Source organism: Dasypus novemcinctus, chromosome 5 (assembly GCF_030445035.2).
Source record: "Dasypus novemcinctus isolate mDasNov1 chromosome 5, mDasNov1.1.hap2, whole genome shotgun sequence".
Taxonomy (NCBI): Eukaryota; Metazoa; Chordata; class Mammalia; order Cingulata; family Dasypodidae; genus Dasypus; species Dasypus novemcinctus.
The window spans coordinates 60,130,877-60,152,812 of record NC_080677.1 but is presented as its reverse complement, the minus strand read 5'-3'; the positions used below and the strand labels follow the sequence as shown (position 1 = coordinate 60,152,812).

The 21,936-nt window shown below is 37.5% G+C and overlaps 2 protein-coding genes across 9 annotated transcripts in view; both read right to left on the bottom strand.

The window, feature by feature from the left end:
- The window catches only part of LOC139436096 (calaxin-like), a 28,039-nt gene extending 9,738 nt beyond the window's left edge, over positions 1-18,301 (bottom strand). The window contains exon 1 of the mRNA XM_071215171.1: positions 18,154-18,301. Within this exon, the coding sequence (XP_071071272.1) occupies positions 18,154-18,301 (148 nt within the window). The remainder of the gene's footprint in view (positions 1-18,153) is intronic.
- The window catches only part of FAM133B (family with sequence similarity 133 member B), a 32,520-nt gene continuing 23,449 nt past the window's right edge, over positions 12,866-21,936 (bottom strand). For 3 of the 8 annotated variants that reach the window (XM_058296980.2, XM_012518477.4, XM_058296981.2), the window contains one exon: positions 16,862-21,541. In XM_058296980.2, the coding sequence (XP_058152963.1) occupies positions 21,455-21,541 (87 nt within the window). In that variant the 3' untranslated portion in view covers positions 16,862-21,454. Of the gene's footprint in view, positions 21,542-21,936 lie in introns of all 8 variants that reach the window. The other 5 variants (XM_058296977.2, XM_004475704.5, XR_009185828.2 and 2 more) reach the window with 3 other exon arrangements.

The following is a 21,936-nucleotide window of genomic DNA, read 5'->3' as shown; positions in this document are numbered from 1 at the left end:
AGAACAATTTCATTACTCCAAAAAGAAAAACTCCACACACCTTAACAGTCACCTCTCAATCCCTCTATCCTTCCACAGCCCTATATAACCACTAATCAAATTCCATCTTTATAAATTAATTTATATTTACATATTATATAAATGGAATCCTACAATACGTAGTACTTGGTGTCTGGTTTCTTTTACTTAGAATAATGTTTTTTGTTGTTGTTGTTTTTCACCTGATATTAACATTTTATAGTATTAACATTTGTTCAACTTCAAAGAAAAACAGTCTTACATGTGCAATATTAATCATATTCATAATTCATGAGGTTTTACTATGTTTTACAGTCCCAATGTTACATATTTTAGCTTTCCTTCTAGTAATATACATGACCTTAGGCTTTGCCTTTCAAACACTGTCATACCCAAATGCACTGCTAGTTAAAAACACTATGTTGTGCTTTCACCTTTTCATTTCCAAAGATTAACAAACAACTTTTTTTACTAATTCTGCAGGAGTTAACCCTCAGCTTTCTATTCTCTAACCTCATACTATTTTCTGGTGACGCATATTGTAGTTATTAACTCCATGAGTTTATACAATATATTCAGTTTATAACAGCACTATCATATAGTATTTATCCTTTGGTGTGTTGCTTGTTTCATTAATATAATGTCCTTCAGGTTCATCCATGTTATTATACTTATCACAACTTCATTGCTTCTTATAGCTGCATAACATTCCATTGTTGTGTATACATCACAGTTTGCTTATCCATTCATCAGTTGATGGTTGCCTGGGTTGTTTCCATCGTTTGGCAATCATGAACAACGCCACTTTGACATCTGTGTGCAAATGTCTGTTCGTGTCTCTGCTCTCAATTCTTCTAGGTATACCCAGTAGTGGTACTGCCAGGTCACATGGCAATCTATATTCAACTTCTCTAGGAACTGCCGAACAGTCCTCCACAGTGGCTATACCATTCTACATTCCCACCAGCAGTGAATAAGCATACCTGTCTCTCCACATCCTCTCCAACACTTGTAGTTTTCTATCTTTTTAATAGTGGCCATTCTAATAGGTGTGAAATGATATCTCATTTGTAGTTTTGATTTGCATTTCCCTAATCGCTAGTGAAGTTGAACAATTTTTCATGTGTTTTTTCACCATTTGTATTTCTTCTTTGGACAACTGTCTATTCAAGTCTTTGCCATTTTTTAATTGGGCTGTTTGTCTTTTTATTGTTGAGTTGTAACATTTTTTTTTTATGTATCAGGGATGTTAAATCTTTATTGAATATGTGATTTCCAAATATTTTTGCCCATTGCATATACTGTCTTTTAATCCTTTTGACAGAGTCCTTAGAGGTGCAAAAGTGTTTAATTTTGAGGAAGTCCCATTTATCTATTCTTTTGTTGCTCATGCTTTGGGTATAAGATTCAAGAAACCACCACCTACCACACGATCTTAAAGATATTTCTCTTCATTTTCTTATAGTAGTTTTATGGTTCTGATTTTTATATTTAGGCCTTTGATCCATTTTTAGTTTATTCTTGTATAGAGGGTCCATTTCATTCTTTTGGTTATGGACATCCAGTTCTTTCAACATCATTTGTTGAAGAGGCTGTTTTGTCCCATTAACATGGACCCAGTAGGTTTGTAAAAAACCAGTTGGCTGTAGATGTGAGCATTTCTGGATTCTCAATTCTATTCCACTGATCAATGTGTCTATCTGTATGCTAATACCATGCTGTTTTTTTGTTGTTTTTTTTTAAAGATTTATTTTTTATTTTTCTCCCCTCCTCCCCTCCCCCCCCCACCAGTTGTCTGCTCTGTGTCCATTCACTGTGTGTTCTTCTGTGACCGCTTCTATCCTTACCAGCAGCACCAGGAATCTGTTTCTTTTTGTTGCGTCATCTTGCTGTGTCAGCTCTCCGTTTGTGCGGCACCATTCTTGGGCAGGCTGGACTTTCTTTCATGCTGAGCAGCTCTCCTTATGGGGTGCGCTCCTTGCGCCTTGTGGGGCTCCCCTATGTGGGGGACACCCCTGTGTGGCATGGCACTCCTTGTGCTCATCAGCACTGCACATGGGCCAGCTCCACATGGGTCAAGGAGGCCTGGGGTTTGAACCGCGGACCTCCCATGTGGTAGGCGGATGCCCTATCCATTGGGCCAAGTCCGCTTCCCCATACAGTTTCTTATAACCTCCTTTTATGATCCTTTTTATTTCTGTGGTGTTGTAACTTCCCCCCTTTCATTTCTGATTGTATTTATTATCTTCTCTCTTTTTTTTCTTTATTAGTCTAGCTAAGTTTTTGCCAATTTTATTGACCTTCTCAAAGAACCACCTTTTTGTTTTGTTGATTTTCTCTATCATTTAGTGTTTTCAATTTCATTTATTTCTGCTCTAATCATTATTGTTTTTTTCCTTCTGTTTCCTTTGGGAATGGTTTGCTGTTCTTTTTCTAAAGCATCTGGTTGTTCAGTTAGATCTTTGATTTGAGCTCTTCTTTTTAAATATAGGCATTTAAGGCTATGAATTTCCTTCTCAGCACTGCCTTTGCTATATCCCATAAGTTTTGATAAGTTGTATTCTTGTTTTCATTCGTCTCAATATATTCACTAATTTTATCTACAATTTCTTCTTTCACCCACTGAATTTTTAGGAGTGTGTTGTTTAGCCTCCACATATCAGCAAATTTCCCCCTTTCCCGTCTATCACTGATTTCCAGTTTCATTCCATTATGAACTGAGAAGGTGCCTTGTATAATTTCAATCTTTTTATATTAATTGAGACCTGCCTTGTGACCTAACATATGGAATATCCTGGAGAAAGATCCATGAGCACTTGAGAAAAAAAAATATTTCACTGATTTGGAAATCAACATTCTCTATATGTCTGTTAGGTCTAGCTTGTTTATCAATTTGTTCAAGTTCTGTTTCCTTTTTTAATTTCTGTCTAGTTGTTATATCTAATGATGTTACTGATGTGTTGAAGTCTCCAATGATAAGTGTAGAGATGTCTATTTCTCCTTTCAGTTTTGCCAGAGTTTGCCTCATGTATTTTGGTGCACTCTGCTTGGGTGCATAGATATTTATGACTGTTATTTCTTCCTGTCGGATGTCCCTTTTATTAATATATGATGGCCTCTGTATCTCTTGTGACTTTTTGCATTTAAAGTCTGTTTTGTCTGATATTACTGTAGCTACCTCTGCTCTTTTTTTTTTTTTTTTTGGTTAGGACAGTAATTTATTAAGGAATGGTGAGAAGAGAAATGGGAGAAAATAACAGATCATGGGTCCCAGGTAGAGAGGCAGGGACTGCAGAGTGCTTAAGAGGGCTAATTTACAGACTACAATTCCCTATTACAGATTACAAATGCCCAGGTTTTACTTGCATGATGTTCCAGGCAGGGGGGAAAAGGCAAGAACAGGGAGGAGAAAGCAAGAATGGGGGAAAAGGAAAGAGCAGGATTTGCTCTTTTTTGGTTACTGTTTGCATGGAGTAACTTTTTTAAAGATTTACTTTATTTATTTTTAAAGATTTATTTATTTACTTCCCTCCTACCCCCTCATTGTTTGCACTTTGCTGTGTCTTTAGAAGGCACTGGGAATTGAACCCTGGACCTCTGATGTGGGAGGGGGCGCCTAATCACTTGAGCCACCTCCAGTCCCTGCTTTGTTACATCTCTCATAATGTTTTTTCTTCTTGAGTCTCGTGTCATCTTGTGTCAGCTTGCCGTACCTGCCCATCATGCCAACTCCCTGTCTTCTTTAGGGGGCACCAGGAACTCAACCATGGACCTCCATGTGGTAGGCAGGAGCTCAGTCCTGAGCCACAGCTGCTTCCCATGGAGTATCTTTTTGCAGTCTTTCACTTTCAACCAGTTTTTATCCCCAAGTCTAAGGTGAGTCTCTTGTAGCAGCATATGGATGACTCATGTTATTTTATCCATTCTGTCAGCCTATATCTTTTGAAAGGGGAGTTTAATCTACTCACATTCAATGATATTCCTATAAATACATTATTTTCTTCCACCATTTTATTCTTTGGGTTTGTTTTTTTTAAAGATTTATTTAATTTTATTTATTACTCTCCCCTTCCCCCCGCCCCAGTTGTCTGATCTCTGTGTCCATTCACTGTGTGTTCTTTTTGTCCGCTTCTGTTGTTGTCAGCGGCATGGGAATCTGTGTCTCTTTTTGTTGCATCATCTTGCTGCATCAGCTCTCCGTGTGTGCAGCACCATTCCTGGGCAGGCTGAACTTTCTTTCACGCTGGGTGGCTCTCCTTACAGGGTACACTCCTTGCACGTGGGGCTCCCCTATGCGGGGGACACCCCTGTGCCCCTGTGGCAGGGCACTCCTTGTGCGCATCAGCACTGCACATGGGCCAGCTCCACATGGGTCAAGGAGGCCCAGGGTTTGACCGCGGACCTCCCATATGGTAGACAGCCACCCTATCTACTGGGCCAAGTCCGCTTCCCCTTCTTTGGGTTTTTATATGTCATATCTTATTTTTGTGGTTTTAAAAAAATTTTTGGTTATCCTTTCTGCTATTCAAGCCTCTCTCTCCTGCCTTCGTCTTTGTCTTCTGGGTTATAAGGCTCCCTTTAATGTGAAGAAAGGTACAAAGGTGAATTCTTTTTTATGAACTCTTAGTTTCTGTTTATTTGTGAATATTTTAAACTCACCTTCATATCTGAAGCATGATTTTGCCAGATAAATAACTCTCAGCTGGCAATTTTTTTCTGTAGTATCCTAATTATGTCATACCATTGTCTTCTCACCTCCGTGGTTTCTTTTTTTTTTTTTTTTAATTATTTATTTACCTCCGTGGTTTCTGATGAGAAATCCACAATAAGTCTTACTGGGCGTCCCTTGTGTGTGATGGTTTGCTTCTCCCTTGCTGCTCTTAGAATTTTCTTTTTATCATTGACTTTTGACATTCTGAGTATGTATCTTGGAGTAGGTCTACTTTGACTTATTCTGATTGGGGTACATTGTACTTCTTGGGCATTCATTTCTTTCATGGAAATTGGGAAATTTTCAGCCTTTATTTCCTCTAATACTCTTTCTGTCCCTTCTCCCTTCTTGTCTCCTCCTGAAATTCTGTGCTTTGTGTTACCATTCAACTTCCTGAGCCCCTGCTCAAATGTCAATTCTTTTCTCTCCCTGTTCTTTTTTTCTTTTATTTCATGTTGTCTTTATCACTTATTCTTTCTTCTGTCATTTTGAGTTTGCTGTTGTATGCCTCTAATGTGTTTCTGATCTCACCTATCAAGTCTTTCATTCCCATGAGCTGTTATTTTTCTATTCAGATTTTCAAATTCTTCTTTGTGCTTGCTCAGTGTCTTCTGGATGCCTTATTTTTAGCCATATTGCTAAGCCATCTTTAATTTTATTTTGAAAATTTGTAGGAATCTCATTGATTGTCTGAAATCCTGTGTCTTAGCTGGGGTTTTAATATATTCCTTTGTTTGGACCATTTTTTTCCATTTTCTTAGTATGATTGTAATTTTTTATTTATGTCTAAGCATCTTATGTTGGGGAGTTTACTCTGATGCTCAATTTCTCTCTCTTTCATAGGGATTTAATGGCAAGGGGATGTGTTAACTGCCATTCTTTGGTTCTTGGTTCAAACTGTTTTAGGTCTTTAGGACTGGCTCTGTTAGTTGCTCAAATCTGGGCCATGCACCCAGTAATGGGTTGTTGGCCTGCTTCCCAGGGTTTGGGGAGGGAGGTTGGAAAGGCTGGAAAAAGCCTTTTATTTTTAAATTTCCTTACATGCACTTTCTTGGCCCACCAGTAGGTGGAGCTCTTTGGTAGCCCTCTCAGTTCAAAGCCTGGTCTGAGTTTGTTCTCTCCAACACCCGCAGCAATAGTGTGACAGGATCCTGCCTGGGGGCTATTCAGAGCCTTCAATTCAAACTTTCAGAGTCTGTTCTCCAAATTTTGCTGGCAGCCACCTGTCTTTTCCTGGGCAGGAAGTAATTCCACTACCCTCTGTGTCCTCAAGAACCAGTCTGGTCAGTAGGGAGGGTGATTTAGAGGCTTGATCTTTTTAGTCCTTTGCCAGTTTCCAGGTGAAACAATGGTGTGGCCCCTCCTGGCATGAAATGGCTCAAGGGATACAGCAGACCAAATTTCTTGGCCAAAAGCTGAATCAGCCTTAGGCTGCATCCCTCTCTCCCGTTTCCTGAGGAGGTGGATCCCTACGGGCCCCTCTGTCTGTGGCTGCTGGTCTGAGGCTGGAGAATTCAAAATTATCCATTCATAGGATGGGGGAAGAGTACTCATGGTGGCAGCTGAAGCTTCTACTCACAGTCTGAGATTTTTTTCCTGCACCACTCTCTCTGGTATCCAGCCTTCCCCTGGTGTCCTAAACCTTAGAGCATTTTTTCCCAAGCTGTTTCTTCCTGTCCTCTACTGTTTTTCTGGGAGAGAAGAGAATCCTGTGTCTTTCTATTCCACCATCTTCCTGAAGGTATTTGTATCTTCTTTATCATCAGAACCATCGGTATCTAATATTAAGTGCTCAGGAATCAGTTTTTAAACAAGAGGTCAGTTGACTCTTCAGTGCACTACGAGTTGAGAATCTTTACCTTAAACCATTGGTGATTTTGAAACAGGGGAAGGCCATGACAGTAAAAGTGATTTATAAAAATTCATCTGGCTAAGTTGTATTGAAGGGGAAAAGCTTGAAGCACAGAAGTCAGGTGTGGAATAATAGAGCTTGGACTAGGGAGGTTGAAATGAGTACAGAAAATGGGTACCTTTGTTAAAGGCTGCCAATGCAAAATATCACAAATGGGTTGGCTTTTATAATGGGAATTTATTAAGGTAAAGCTGACAGTTCCAAGGCAGATGTGAAAATGCAATGGTAAATGACTTTACTAACCACCTTGATTTGCTTGAGCTTCCATTTTTTCCAGTGGAACTATGAAGAAGGAAAGGAAGCCAAGTGAGCTAAGCTGACATACCAATGATCCTCTGTGGTAGTGACAAAGACCCCTGCCCCTGTGAGGAAAGGGAACTAGCAAACAAGTTAAGGCTGGCAACAGAGAGTCTGCTAAAAGTCACCAGATGTCCCAGATCTTGCACAGACATCCTGCTCCTGCAGTTTGCTGATTAACGGACTGCTGTCCAAGGACACTCTGCCCTGATTAACCCATGCATCCCTCACTCTTCACCCCCCACCTCCTGAACAGCCATATAAGCTGCTTCGATAGCTTAGCCTATCAAGCAGGACCCCCATTTGGTGGTGCTCCTCATGCATGCTGCTCTTGCTCAATTAGAATTTCCTTCTTGCTTTTCAGAATGTCTTCCAATTACTTCTTTCTTTCAACACTGTGAAAATGTCCAAATTTAAGGCATCAAGAGATACTGTCTCACCAAAGTTTGGCTGTGGTGGTCCTGGACTCCTGCATGTGGCAAGGCAAAATGGTACCTGGTTTCTGCCTTCTCCTCCAGGCTCACTTTCTCCCTGAGCTCAGCTGTGGGCAATCAGGAATATGGTTCATCTCTCCCTTCTCTCTTCTGGGCCTCGTTGCTCAGCTTTGGCTGTTCCACTGATTCCAGCCTCCAGCTGCTCTCTCAGCCTTTTGGGTTTCTCTTTCTGTGTCTGTAGGCAATCCTGGAGTCCTTTCTCACATGGCAGGGTAAAATGGTGGCTTGTCTCCATTTATATAGGATTCTAATAAAGGATTAAGACCCTTCTGGGTCCCTCAATCTAATCAAAGGCCTTTAACTGAAGTGATCTAATCAATAGTGATCAGACAGTCCCACATAAATAGGTTTACATGCACAGGAGTCAGCTAAAGAACATAATTTTCTAGGGTCCACAAAAGACTCAAGCCAGCATAGTGGGGAAGGGAGCCTGAAACTGAGAAAACTCAGTGGGGCTTTGTAACTAATTACTGGAACTTTTAAATATTCATGTTATTGATTTTCCCTCCAGACTTACTGAACTATACAGGTGATTTTTACAAACAACACAGGTGATTTTGATGCACTGTCAGAACTGAGAACCAAGGGATTAGGTTTAGTAGATTGTGATACTAAGATGTAAGCATATGGGTCCCACTTCTATTTCTTATTCTAAATAGTTGAGAAACTTCAGACAAACCACATGTGCTCTTTTTGCCTCAGCGTCTTCATCTATAAAAATAGGATAAAGTCCTAGATGAGCTCTAAGATTCATTCGGTCTCTAAAAGTCTAATTTTATGAATCAAGGATTACTTGAAAGAACTAGAGTTAGAAAGGAAAGTTGTTACTATTTTCTCTCTTCCTTTTTCTTCTTCTTTCTCTTCTCCCTTCTTCTTTCTTCTGTGGGGAAGGTTGGAAGAAAAAAAGTTATTTTTCAGGTGGTCTCAGTGACAACACATAGCAAATATGCAGTTTACAACAGTAGGGTTTCTACTGTGGTCAAAAGAATAATTTGACTCTTAGGGTATTGGTTGATTAAATCTAAAATAGAAGCAATTACAAAGGTGCCTAATTATATTATCTTACAAACTGAATTTGATCCTCAGGCTCCTTGTTTAGTATAAGCACACTGTAACTGTGAAGCCTTGCAATAGGAGTAAAGATCATTTTTACTAATCCATAAGCTTTTATTAAGGGTCTCTCATGAATCAGACACTGGCGAGACAATGGTTCCTGCCCTCAAGTATGTTCAGAAAGAAGGAAGCATAATAAAGTATTATAAGCACAATGATTGATGCTGTATAGCAGTGGTCCCAAGAAGGGAATAATCAATTGGTGGGCAAAGGCCAGAGATTAAGTAGAGTCCTAAGGAGATGTCAGTTGAGATTAGGCCTGCCAAAAGAATTGGCATTTGCCAGAGAGGGCAGCTTGAGGGCATCGAGACAAGTTGAAGTCCAGCATGTTCTGAGAGCTGCACATGGTTTGGTGTGGAAGGATGGCAGAATTGCTTCATTTTACAGACAAGTGGGAGCTTATTGAAAAGTTTTAACTGGCAAGTTAACAGGGTGAAATTTGCATTTGAGAAAGATCACTTTGGCAGCAAATTCTTATAACTGCCTTATGAATGGTACATCCAGATGTGGCAGGTTGCATTTTCCCAATGATCGTAATAATATATTTTATCTGTGTTAGTCAGCCAAAAAGGGGTGCTGATGCAAAGTACCAGAACTCTGTCAGCTTTTATAAAGGGTATTTATATGGAGTAGAAGCTTACAGTCACAAGGCCCTAAAAAGTACAACTCAAAGTCCTGTAAGAAGTACTTTCTCACCAAACTGTTGCCACATGTTGAAGCAAGATGGTAGGTGATGTCTGCAAGGGTTTGGTCTTCCTTCTTCCTCTTAAGGCTCCGTGGTTCCAGCTTCTTCTGATCTCAGCTGTAGACTGGCATAAGGCTCGTCTCTCTTCCTCTTCACGAGGTCAGCTGTAGACTATCAGGCTTGTTTCTTTCCAGGGCCTCTGCTGTGTCTAATGAGCTGTCTCTCTTCCTCTGTGTTTTCCTTCTCTGTGTCTTCTGTGTGAGAGTCTATTTTATCAGCCCACCAAGGGGGCTGGGACTCAACACTGAGTCACACTCTAATGTTACTGTTGAATCAAAGCCCTAATCTTAACATAATTTAATCAGAGATATCTCATCTGAATCTACTACAATCAAAGGGTATCACACCCAGAGAAAGACCAGTTTACAAACATTATCAGTATCTGTTTTTGCAATTCATAAATAATATCAAACTATCACACTATCCCACATACTCAGAAATGTGACTTTGATACTCCTTTTATAGAAATGGGAGTCTATGTCTCCTCCACTTGAAACTGGGGAGATTTTTGTGATCTTTCTAACCAACAATAGTACAGTCAAAATCAGGCTATGTGACTAACAAGGCTAAGTCATAAAAGGGGATGCAGCTGCTCTGAAGCTGCCATCCTGTAAGGAAGCCAAAACAAGTCTAGAGAAAGAGAGATGCCTGGCTAGTCCCCAGCAATTCCAGCCCCTATTCCCTGCTACAGCCACCATGTAACTGCAACTGCATGAGACACCCTGAGTCAAACCAGCTGGCCAAACCCTTCTCAAATTCCTGACCCACAGAAACCATGAGATAATTAAATGATCATTGTTGCCTTAAGCTAACCAGCTGGGATGATCTGTTAAGTGGCCGTAGATAACCAGAACAGCAAAATCCTCCAGAGTTTGCTAGATTATTTTATAGTATTTATTAAAGTTGGTGAGGCAGGTACATTTTCAATAAAATTTCATGGCCCTGAAAACTATAATGATACTAATATTATGTACAATTCATTTCATAATTTTGATAAAATGCATATAAGGGAGATATCTAGTTTATAAGAGGATTCAAAGATACTGTCTGCTCCAACTTACTTAAAAAATCTGTTTACTTTTCAAGAAAATTTTAAGTCAAAGGATAAAATTTGAGCCACTAGGCTAACAAATCAAATTTCGCCCATAAACATGTTTTGATTGGCTTTCATAGTGCTTTAAAACTCTTTTCTAAGAATTGAAGTCTTGAAACAATGAGCCTACATAGCTGCAGTAGGCTGTAATAAAATATCAGCTGCTGCTTTTTATGACTTTTTATGAGCCACACTGTCCAATCCCTACCACAGCTTATTGACTTACACCTGACCAACTTTACTCATCTGATACTTGACATATCTGAGTTTGTGACCCCTAGTGTAAAATTTTTAAGATGGAATCTCCTGTCCTTTGATAAACTCATGGCATGATTTATAAATCAATGAATGGGGAAGCCAAAGGATAATTTAACAACTCTCATTTTGGGAAGGAATCACAATGAATTTAAAAGAATATAGGGGAGTGGATGTGGTTCAGGCAGTTGAGCACCTGCTTCTCATATGGAAGGTCCCAGATTCAGTTCCTGGTGCCTTCTAGAAACAAACAAAAAACAAACAATAAGCAAACAAACTAAAAACCCTCTCAGATGAGCTGATGTGGCTCAGTGGTTGAGTGCCGGCTTCCCACATATGAAGTCCCAGTACAGTCCCCAGCCCCTAAAAACAAAGAAAGAAAAGAAAAAATAAAGAAAATAAATAAATAAATAAAAGAATATATACAGGTAGGGCTGATAAAAATTGTGGGAGTTTAAGAACTCCTAGGAACATGACAGGATGTTATGCAGACAACATTCGAGTTTATTTTTGTAAATTTAAACATTTTCTACATTCATTTAAAAGTAATACTATATATACTCAAAAGAATTGCAAGTAGGGACTCAAACAGGTATTTGCACACACATCTTCATACTTGCATTATTCACAATTACCAAGAGATGGATGTAACCCAAGTGCATATCAACTGATGAATGGATAAACAAAATATGTTGTATAAATACAGTGGAATAATATTGTCATAAAAATGAAGTTCGGATACATGTGACAATATGGATTAACCTTGAAGACATCATGTTGAGTGAAATAAACTGACACAAAAGGATACTGTATGACCTTACTGATATGGATAATTACAATAAGCAAACTCAGAGTCAGAATCTAGAATATAGGTTTCAGGGGACTGGGTATGGGTAGGGAATAGGGAGTCAAAGCTTCCAATATACAGGTTCTCTATTTGGGATGATGGAGAAGTTTTGGTAATGGATAGTGGTAATGGTAGCACGACACTGTGAACAAAATTAACAGCACTGAATTATATCTTTCAATGTGGTTAAAAGGGGAAATGTTAGGTTGTATATATGGTACTATAATTTTTTAAAAATCCATGGAATTGCACAACACAGTGAACTCTAAATTAAACCATGGACTATACTTAGTAGTAAAATTATAAGAACTTGATTTCATTGATTGTAAAATTTCCACACAAAGTATTAATAATACGGTGGTATATGGGAATTCTGTATTTTATGCATGATTTTTATGTAAGCCCACCACTTCTCTAATTAAAAAAAAAAACATAATTTCCAAAAACTTCTAGTAGATAAAAAGGAAAAATATAATCACCCATAATTCTAACATAACAAATGTTAACATTTTGGTGTAGGACTTTATTCTTTCTTCTAGGTGTAGTTCAATGTACTTTTTAAATTTTACATATTTATTTAAAAAACTCTCCCCTTCCCCACACCCCCCAGCCCCGTTGCCTGCTCTGTGCCCATTCACTGTATGTTCTTCTTCATCCGCTTGCATTATTGTCAACAGAACCGGGAATCTGTGTCTCTTGTTGCCTCAGCTCTCCGTGTGTGTGGTGCCACTCCTGGGCAGGCTGCACTTTTTTCGTGCGGGGTACCTCTCCTTGAGGGGTGCACTCCTTGCACTTGGGAGCTGCCCTACATGGGGGACACCCCGGCATGGCACAGCACTCCTTGCACACATCAGCACTGTCCATGGACCAGCTCACCACACAGGTCAGGAGGCCCTGGGTTTGAACCCTGGACCTCCCATGTGGTAGGCGAACACTCTTATCAGTTGAGCCAAATCCACTTTCCAGTGTACATTCTTTTATCATGATGGTTTCAATGAACACATTACAGCTGCTCCAAAATTTCCATAAACACTTTTTAAACTTATTTTTATTTTTTCAGGCAGTTTGTTTTATTGATACCTCAATGCTCATGCCTTGACTGCAAACTTCCACAGGGCTTACATAAAGTTTTTAACAGCTGAGAAATATTGTAGAGTCCTTATAATTTTCTAAAGCTCTCTTTTAGGTATTTGAGTTTTTTCTTTTGCTTTGTACTTGTTGTTATTTACCCTAAACTCGTGCTTCTCAAATTTTAATATGCATACAAATCACTTGAAGATTCTTACTTAGTATGTGTAGCTTATATCTCATGATGTAGAAAGGCCTCGGAGAAATCGTGGATAATGGGAATGGGGTTAAGATGCAAAACATGGGCACATATTTATAGTTTTAACTATTTTATTTCAAAAGGATTTTAGGCTTATAGAAGTGATGCAGAGATATATTCACTCAGTTTCCCCCTAATGTTTACATTTTGCATAACCATGGTACATTTCTCAAAAGTTGTAAAATAACACTGGCACATTACTGTCTTAGTTTGCCACAGGGCTACCAATACAAAACACTAGAAATGGGTTGGCTTTTACAATGGGGATTTTTATATAGCTTAAGAGTTTACAGTTCCAAGGCCGTGAAATGTCCAAATCAAGGCATCAGAGATGTTTTCTCATCAGTCAGTTGTTGATCCTAGCATCCTGCCATGTGATCAGTACAAGACAAGTGGGTCTGCTGGTCTCTAGTTTTTCCCTGAAGTCAAGTGTGGCCCATCAGTCATCTCTCCTTGAGCTCAGCAGTGGGTGAACCTGGAGTCCTTTCTCTCACATGGCTGCATCAAAATGGTGGCTTCCTTCTTGTTTATATCAGCAGGAGGGCGGGGATCCAAGTTGGCTCACACCTCACTGATGCAGTCCAATCACTGTGGGTGTGGGTGTCTCACACCCACAGAATGCATTAGCTCAAAAACATAAGCTTTTTCTTTTTGAAATTCATAAAAGTTCCTACTTCACAGTTACTATTAACTAAACAACTTTATTCAGATTTTAAGTTTTTCCACTTACATACTTTTAAAAAAAAATTCCAGGATCCAATCCAAGATATATTTGCATGTCTTTTCCAACTTAAGAGTTTTTTGAGTACTGGTCACATATTTTAGAGAATGTTTCCTAATATGAGTTTGCCTAATATTTTTCTTATTAGACTGGCTGTTTTGGAGAATATCACAAAGTTAAAAGTGCCATTCTAATCACATCCTATTAGGGGCAAATGAAATCAATATGCATCACTAGTGATGTCAACTTTGATCACTTGTTTAGTCTGCCAGGCTTCTCCACTGTAGTTTCTGTTTTTCCCTTTCCATAGTCTAGTCTTTAGAAGCAAAGTCACTAAGTGCAGCCCACACTCTAAAAAAATATCAACCCTCACTTTCTGGAAGGGGGTATCAATTTATGTTTCTGTAAGGAAGAATTATCCTTTTGTCCTCCATCTATTTATTCAATCATTTATTCCTACCATTGTGGACTCATTTTATACTGTGGGTTATATTCCAATACTATGGTATTTTGTTGCCCACTTTTCCAGTTTTGGCCACTGGGAACTCTTTATGTTACCAAGTTCCTGACATATCCCCATACATTTACTTTTTGAACACTTCCTTGCTTTCCAGGCTCATCTTGCATTTTCTCTGTTCAGCCTTCTCTCCAAGGAGCCCTGGCTTTTTCTACTGGAGAACAGTATTTAGAAATCAAGATTTGGATGCTATTGCTATTGAGGTGTTACTGCTTCTAGGCCCTCTCAGCAGACAGACCTGGGAAATATGTATGTATACTAACACATGAAATACAAACGTATTGGCCCATGTTATTTGTTTCACAAAAAGTGAAGGTGAGACAGTGGACCCTGAAGCAATCTTGAGCCAAGTGCCAGAAGATGACCAGTTGTATTAAAAACTAGAAAAATTCAGGGAAGAAGAGCTCATGGATTCAAAGGCAAATCATACAAGATTTAACTTACAACCTCCCTCTGGTAGGAGTGGATCGGAGAAGTGAAGTTCATAACCTATTTTAACAAGGCTTCTGAGAAAATCTAATGACTTTCTTATAGTTAAGATATAAAAATGCAGACTGAAAGATTATAGACAATTGACTGAACATTTTAATTCAAGATGCTCTTTAGCATGTTACTATATTCAATATCCAGTAGTGCCTAGCACAGTGGTAGGCATTCAATATCTGGTGAAGTGACAGATACTGGAGTACTTGTCAAGTTTAGAGGATGTGAAACTGAAGAAGGAATTCATGCTGGTAAGAGTATCCAAAATTACCTCTAGATTCCAGTTGAATCAAACATGAAGAAACTTATTTGGAATGATTTTTAAATTCTTCACTTACCTAAAAAAAGTTCACTAATTTACATGTGTAAAAATTATGACTAAATGACACTACATCGGAAAAACAGGTTCTAGGTTCAATGATCAAATAAGGAGGAATTGGTATTTGGTTGACAGAACTGAAGTTTCACCCGAGAAGGGCAATTTAAAGTCAAGAAATCTTCAGTATGTCTAATAGTTGGAGTCAAAAATTTGGATCCCCTGGCCGCACGTGAAAAGACTTTTAGTTAAGTCTACGGTGGTACCCAGGAATCTGCATTTTCAACACAAACCCTTAGGTGATTCTGATAGTGGGAACACTTATCCTATGACAATTTGAGTAAGATGTACATAGAATCAGCTATATAACTGGCAAGGCCCAATGCAAAATGAAAAGGTGGGTCCTTTGCTCAAAAATTATTTTAGGTCAATGACAGAACATTAAATCAAGCATGGGGCCCTGTGATACAGCAGTTTGCAATGCCCTTGAAGCTGATGCTCATTACAGCCAACCTCAATTGTCTTCCATGCTACTTGCCCAAGTGAATATTTTAAAAAATAATAATAAATTTTTAAAAATTCTATCTCCATTGTGTATAGGAAAAAAAAAGGGGGGGGGGAGAGGGGGACGACAAGATCTTTAATGTGGCCTTCTGCTAGCTAGCTTTGCCCACCTCCCAAAACCCTTTGCCTCTTCCTTAAATTCCAGCAATACTGAACTACTAACAGTCTCCTAAAACACCATTAAAACAACAGTATCTTTATAGTTTCCTCAACAGTTCTTGTCCCCAAATGGTCTAGGACCCCACTGCCTTTGAAAATACTTCCTTTAGCTCCTATTACCCCAGATCATCCTTTCCCTATATATTGTACTACTTTCACAATTGCATTTATTACACCCTGAAGTAATAACTCACCTGCCTTCTCCACTAGATTAAAGGGTTATTTGGAAAAGGGACTAGATTATATGACATGAGAGCTGTGCTTCCCAATAGCACTTTCTGAAATGACTTAAATGTTCTAGATCTGTGCTATCCAGTTCAGTGGCCACTACCCTCCTAACATATGGCTTATATGAACAAGAAATAATTTCTAATTTTACTTAACATAAATAGCCACCCATGACTACTGGCTATCATATTGGACAGTGCAGCTCTAGCTAGCTGGTGAATGTTTTTTATTCTACATTATAACCTCTACCCAGTGAAGATCAATGAGTAGAAGTTATACTAAATCTAGAATAAAACATCCTAAAGCAGTTTGGGGGAAAAAAAAAAAAAAAGGAAATGGCTACTTGGTGAGGTAATGAATTTCCTTTGTGAGGCCAGTAGAGGTAACCAACTTTTTGAGGATCTGAGGCGTCATGTAGTGACTCCTAACCAATAAGGGTCAAATTCTGGTCATGAGAGGAGGACGAGTGTTCATCTGGTCTCTATTAGAGAAATCCAAGGTTGAGGTAAATTAAATTCAACAAATTTTTACTGTGCAATTAAGTGAACATATGTAGGGAAAGACCATGAGGGCTGTCTACAACACTGACCAGCAGGATTAATTTAAAAAATAAAGATTGTGTGAATGCAGGCTTGAGCATCTGACTGTGTTCTAACTTTGCCTCTACCAGAAAAGTTCACTAGCTGTAGGAGTTGAGACACAATACTTAAGATTTGGTTTCCTCATCCAAAAATAGGTAAGGTTGGGTTTGTCCTGCGAATAAACAATGATGAACAATGTCTGGCAAATAAAGAGCTCAATAAATGTCAGTTAAAGAGTGTAAAACAGTAATATGGCTACAACGGTATAGGACCTTGAGCAAACTACATTTAAGCATTCAGGGCCTGAACTAGTAATCCTAACTTGAAAATTAATGCATCAAAAGCTTTGGAAACAGGAAGAAATATTGCCATTCATTCCTATATCAAACAATAATTACAGTAATTAAAATTACCCACTTTGTAGAAGACTATAAGGAACATGGTCTTGATCAGTTACTACATACTCATGCCTACAGACTATTTCAGGAAATTGCTTTTATTGATACATTATATTAAACATTTCAGGGAGCAGACATTGCTAAAAACAATTCCTGTAGGATGGGGGAGTAGAATTAGATTTTAAAAGCATTCAAAATTTTCTTCCGAATGTTATAAAACCCTAGCTCTGTTAGGAAAGCAGCAGATATAGTCAGCATTGGCCAGATCTGCAGAACAGATCTGAACTACACAACTTAAGGGATATATAACAGGCCCTTTATATATATAAAAGTCTGAAGAACTGAGATTGTTCAAAACCCAGGTGGATTAAGAGAAAACAGAATTAAGTAAACAATGAGATTCTTGGACAAGATGGTGCCCATTCTCTCAAGGTCACACAAGGGAAAATGGAAATGTCCAATAACGAGACTATGGAACAATGGCTAAATAAAGTAACTGCCTCATCTAAAAACATATTCTCTTAGAATTACCAGTCAGGATTGCTTCTCATGCCTGAGACACAAAATTTTCTAAGATTAATTTTTAAAAAGTTTTTTATCCCCACTCCCCCCTCGCCCCCATGGATGACTCCCTCATCTGTCGGGAATCAAATCTGGGACACTTCCACTTGTCAGCAGTTCGTCTTCTTTAGGAGGGATAGGGAACCAAACCTGGGACCTCCCATGTGGGAGGCAGGCAACCAATTGCTTGAGCCACATTTGCTCCCCTTGTAGAATTACTTTTGAGACAATCTGGGCAAGGATTCTAAAATATCTATTAAAATTCATTAGCTTCAATAAAAATTAAACACTTGCCATGTAGAAAGCACTGTGCTATTTCTTCAACACCTAAAGTATCTCATGTATCTTCATCAATTCCCTAAAGTGAAGAATCAATTGTCTGTCAGAATAGGTTTTGTGTGAAAAGCCAAAGAATTCAGGGAACTTGTAAAACCTTTGTAATTTAGAATTTCTGATTAAATTTCAAATTCTGCCTATAATAAAATCAGTCATTGGTTGGCAGATAAACCTTCAGTATTTAAAATGGTATAAAGTAATTTTTTCTATCCAGACCCAAGCCTATTACCTAATTCTCAAGTAATAGGAAAAATTCTTTTCACATAACCAAATATATTTTAGGACACCTGGTAATTAAAATGTTTTCTTGTGTAAGTGCACATAATTGTTTACTTATCTATTTAAAAATGGCCAAAATATTAGATAGGAAATAGAGGGGCTCTATTTGAGGGTTGCTTGCTAATGTCTAACCAATGTATCTATCAATGTTTATATTTGATTGAATAAATTAGTGTTCAAAGTCTAGTTAGTACTTACAGTTCTTGACGGTTTTAGTTATGGATTCCACCAGTTTCTTCAGAGTCTTCTGGTCCATGTCAAGTGTGGCTTCAACACACGGCAGACTTCCCAAGCCTGGGTGTCTTGGTTTGCCACTGATTCTAGTCACAACTCTAATACCCAACATGGAATGTAACTATGACAATATCCCAGCAACCAAACACAGAAGGTTCTCAAGTAATAGGAAAAATATACAAAAATGGTTCCTGCCAACCAAATAAATGCAGTAAATTCATTAAGGTTATTGTGATCTGAAATATAGCAAATCCAACATTTTTTTGGGGGGGTGGTGCTAAGTACCACCAAAAATGGTGTTTGATATAATTGCCGTTTACACTTCTCAGCACAAATTCTACCACTGAAGATGGTTTTTCTCCTATTAGAACACATCATTAATAACTAAATATAACTAAAACCTTTATTCTTTAAATTTAAATAAAATACTATTCTAGTCTATAAACAGGAACTTCAAAGGTTATAACTTCCTTTATGCTCTTAACCAGGCACCTTCTGATATCTAAACAAGGGCCTCAATCTAGATGCTTCTAGAGACATATAAAATTCCACTTTTACTTTTCAAACTTAGGTTTGACTGGTAGGAAATTTGGTGTGATTATAACAAAGCTGGCTAAAATGTCAACTGTCATAAAATCCTAATAGAGAAAACAAACATCTTCCAATCCATCACTGACCTACCATGTGCTAAGACAGGAAACTGACCTAAAACGGTATTCAGAATTTAGGACATTATATTCTTGCCAAATTTTTTTATAAATTATAAAAATGAGTTTTAAAATAAGGCAAATACAATTGATCAAATTTTTTTTCAGTTTTTAAGGAAACGCCAGATGTTTATAGATTTTCAATTGAAAACTGGAAATTTTGAAAATGTGAAACCTATTACTGAAGTCTGAATAGCCATTCTGACTTAGTTTTTCTGAGGCAAGTCTATTGTTCTCTATAAAATGGAAGAAAATTAGGCAACAGGCTTTCAGTACATCCTGACTGAAGGAATATGAGCCTGTACACTGGATAAAATAAATTCAAGACACTTTTATGCTACTGAAAACACCTAAATATACTAAGGGTAAATGAAGGACTCCAAGACAACCAGAAAGAAGTAATGCTGGTATAAAGTAAATTTTTCTATCCAGACCCAAGCCAATTTTCTTGCAGTTACCCTGGCATTAATATCCAAATCACACGTGTGTTATAAAATTTTCTTGAGGTTATTCAAGAAAAAGGGTGGATTAATGGGGGGAGAAAGCTCAAAGATGTTATTAATAAGTTTGGAATGAACATAATAATTGATAAAATAAAACCCTATCATTTTATTCCCATACCCTATTGGAAGACTTTTATGGTTACAATCAGAAGAATAATGAAAAAGGTGGTTCTTAGAAGTCAACACAAGATAGACTTTTTTTTTCTTTTCCTAAATTACCTTCTTCTCTATTCTAGCTCAAAATACATACTGGACCAGTGTGCAAGGTCAAACTTTCATGTTCATAGCAAAACTGATTTATAAATATCCTGATAAACTTTATCTCTTAGCATTTTCAAGAACAAATTATTAGAACTTATTTTGGATGTAAAAAATATTCCTCAAATTTGCTATGTCCTCAAGAGCATATAGAAAAGTATGAAGCTCTAAGTGTAAAATTAAAAAAACTTTACTAAGGAATGTGTTATTTTTATAGATAAAAACCTGGGGACACAATTTATGTATTACTTAACATATAGCAGGGTTTCATAACTATACTTGTGACCCAAAGAGAGCTGGTAAGAACACAGCTATTTTAAAATAAAATAGCTATTTATTCAGCCTCTTGTCATGCCAAAATGTTTAGCATATACCACTATAATTAGCACATCCTCTGTAACAGGCATAATTGTACATCAAATTAATATTAAATGGAATTTGATTATATAAAAATGTAGAGTGAAAGTGATTTATCAATTCATTTTAACATTACTAGTATACAAATGGGAGAGGCACAAAATCTTAGTAAAATATGAGACAGGAAGAGCAATAATGTATTTCTTACTTAAATTTAACTTGTCATAGTTTGTTATTAATATGCAAACACAAGAAACTTTTAAAACATATTTACTAAGATTCTGGCAATAGCTTTATGTAACAAGACACAGCATTACAGGCCTGCCACTCAACTTGTTTATGTTAAATCTCAACTTCAATATGAAGCTGTTAAAAAAAATATATCAAAACCTGCTTTTTACATGCTAAATACCTTGGGCAAGTATGCCATCAAACACAGTAATGAACTTAAGATAGCAAGAGTAAGGAGTTACAAAAATTAAACATTGCAGCCTAAACAAAGTTCATACAAAAAATTTTAACTATACTGGTTACATAAAATCTTTCTGACTAGTTAAAATTTAACAGTATAAAACATGCATTTTAGAACCTTTTAGCTATCTAGTTCAAAAAGTACCTCTTCAAAGCTAAAGTGTAGTCAAAATTAATTCACGTGATATAACACATTGTAATGCTAAAAAATATTCAGAATTATTAAGTGGAGGTAAATTCCAGAGCTTTTGGGGCTTTCTCATGCTGCACAGGGCCACTTCTCTGGTTCACTCAAGGCAGCATAAGGCAGAGTCCAAGGATGTCACTAAGCTCAGTAAAGGGTGAGATTGCTGGTATCCAGCTCTGACCTCCCCAGGAAGCATGGCTGCTGCATCCACAAAAACAGGATGTGTGAGGATCAAAGGCACACTATTCTGCTAGCTAAAGAGATAGCAAACCACCCCCCCACCCTAAAAGTTCCTTCCCCAGGTAAATAAAAAGTATACAAGGGAAAAAAATTAAAATACACTTATCTACAGTCAGGATTTTGGACTATCAATATAATTCCTACTTCAAAAATGCTAACTCAAGCTGCCTGGATATTTCTGGTAACATCTTATATATGTATTCAGATTCAATCTCTATTGATTTATTATTAGGTAATTTTGTAAAAAATATTCACTTTATCCCCAAATATCTGAACCACTAGTACAACTGCAGTGTATTATCTCCCAGAGCTATTATGCACTGAAAGAGAACAATAACAACAACAAAAAAAAGATGTTCAAGCAGCAGGCAACAATTATGGCCCTTTCACACAGTGGCATCTGAGTGGCTACTGTAAAGTCCAGGAATAATTCTAAAAACAAGAAAAATCATGCATTTTAGTAAATATGTCATAATTTTCACAGTTGAAATTTCCTTAGACATTGCACTTTCTTAATAAGAGAATCCTGATTTTACTTAATGTTATGGAGAATCAGGACTTGAACTAGCAGCCTTCTTTTTCTTCTTTCTACTGTGTTTCTTATGCTTCTTTTTCTTTTTTGTTTTTTCCTGTAAAGAGAGTTATATGTTCGATATTACTGCCTGAAAATATGCAAAATAAAAACAACTTTATCATGGTACTATAAGCTACTAGTCATTTCAAACAATGCACATCAAATAAGCTACTCAAAATAAAGATAAAGAATATTACCTATTCCATTTCTCTAAAAGTCTCAATAGCCAATGTTGTATGAGGACTAAAAGAGTGCTTGTCAGTTTCCAAAAATGTGACGAAAAACTTTTAAGTCATCAGCACATTAATGTAGGGTCTAACAAAATTTTTTTGTAGAAAATTCAATTGAACCAAACTACCAATTGCTGTATTTTATATTTGTAAGTTCTAAAGGTCAAGTAATTGCAGTTACTGCAAGGAGTAATCACACCACAACAAAACATAACTATTT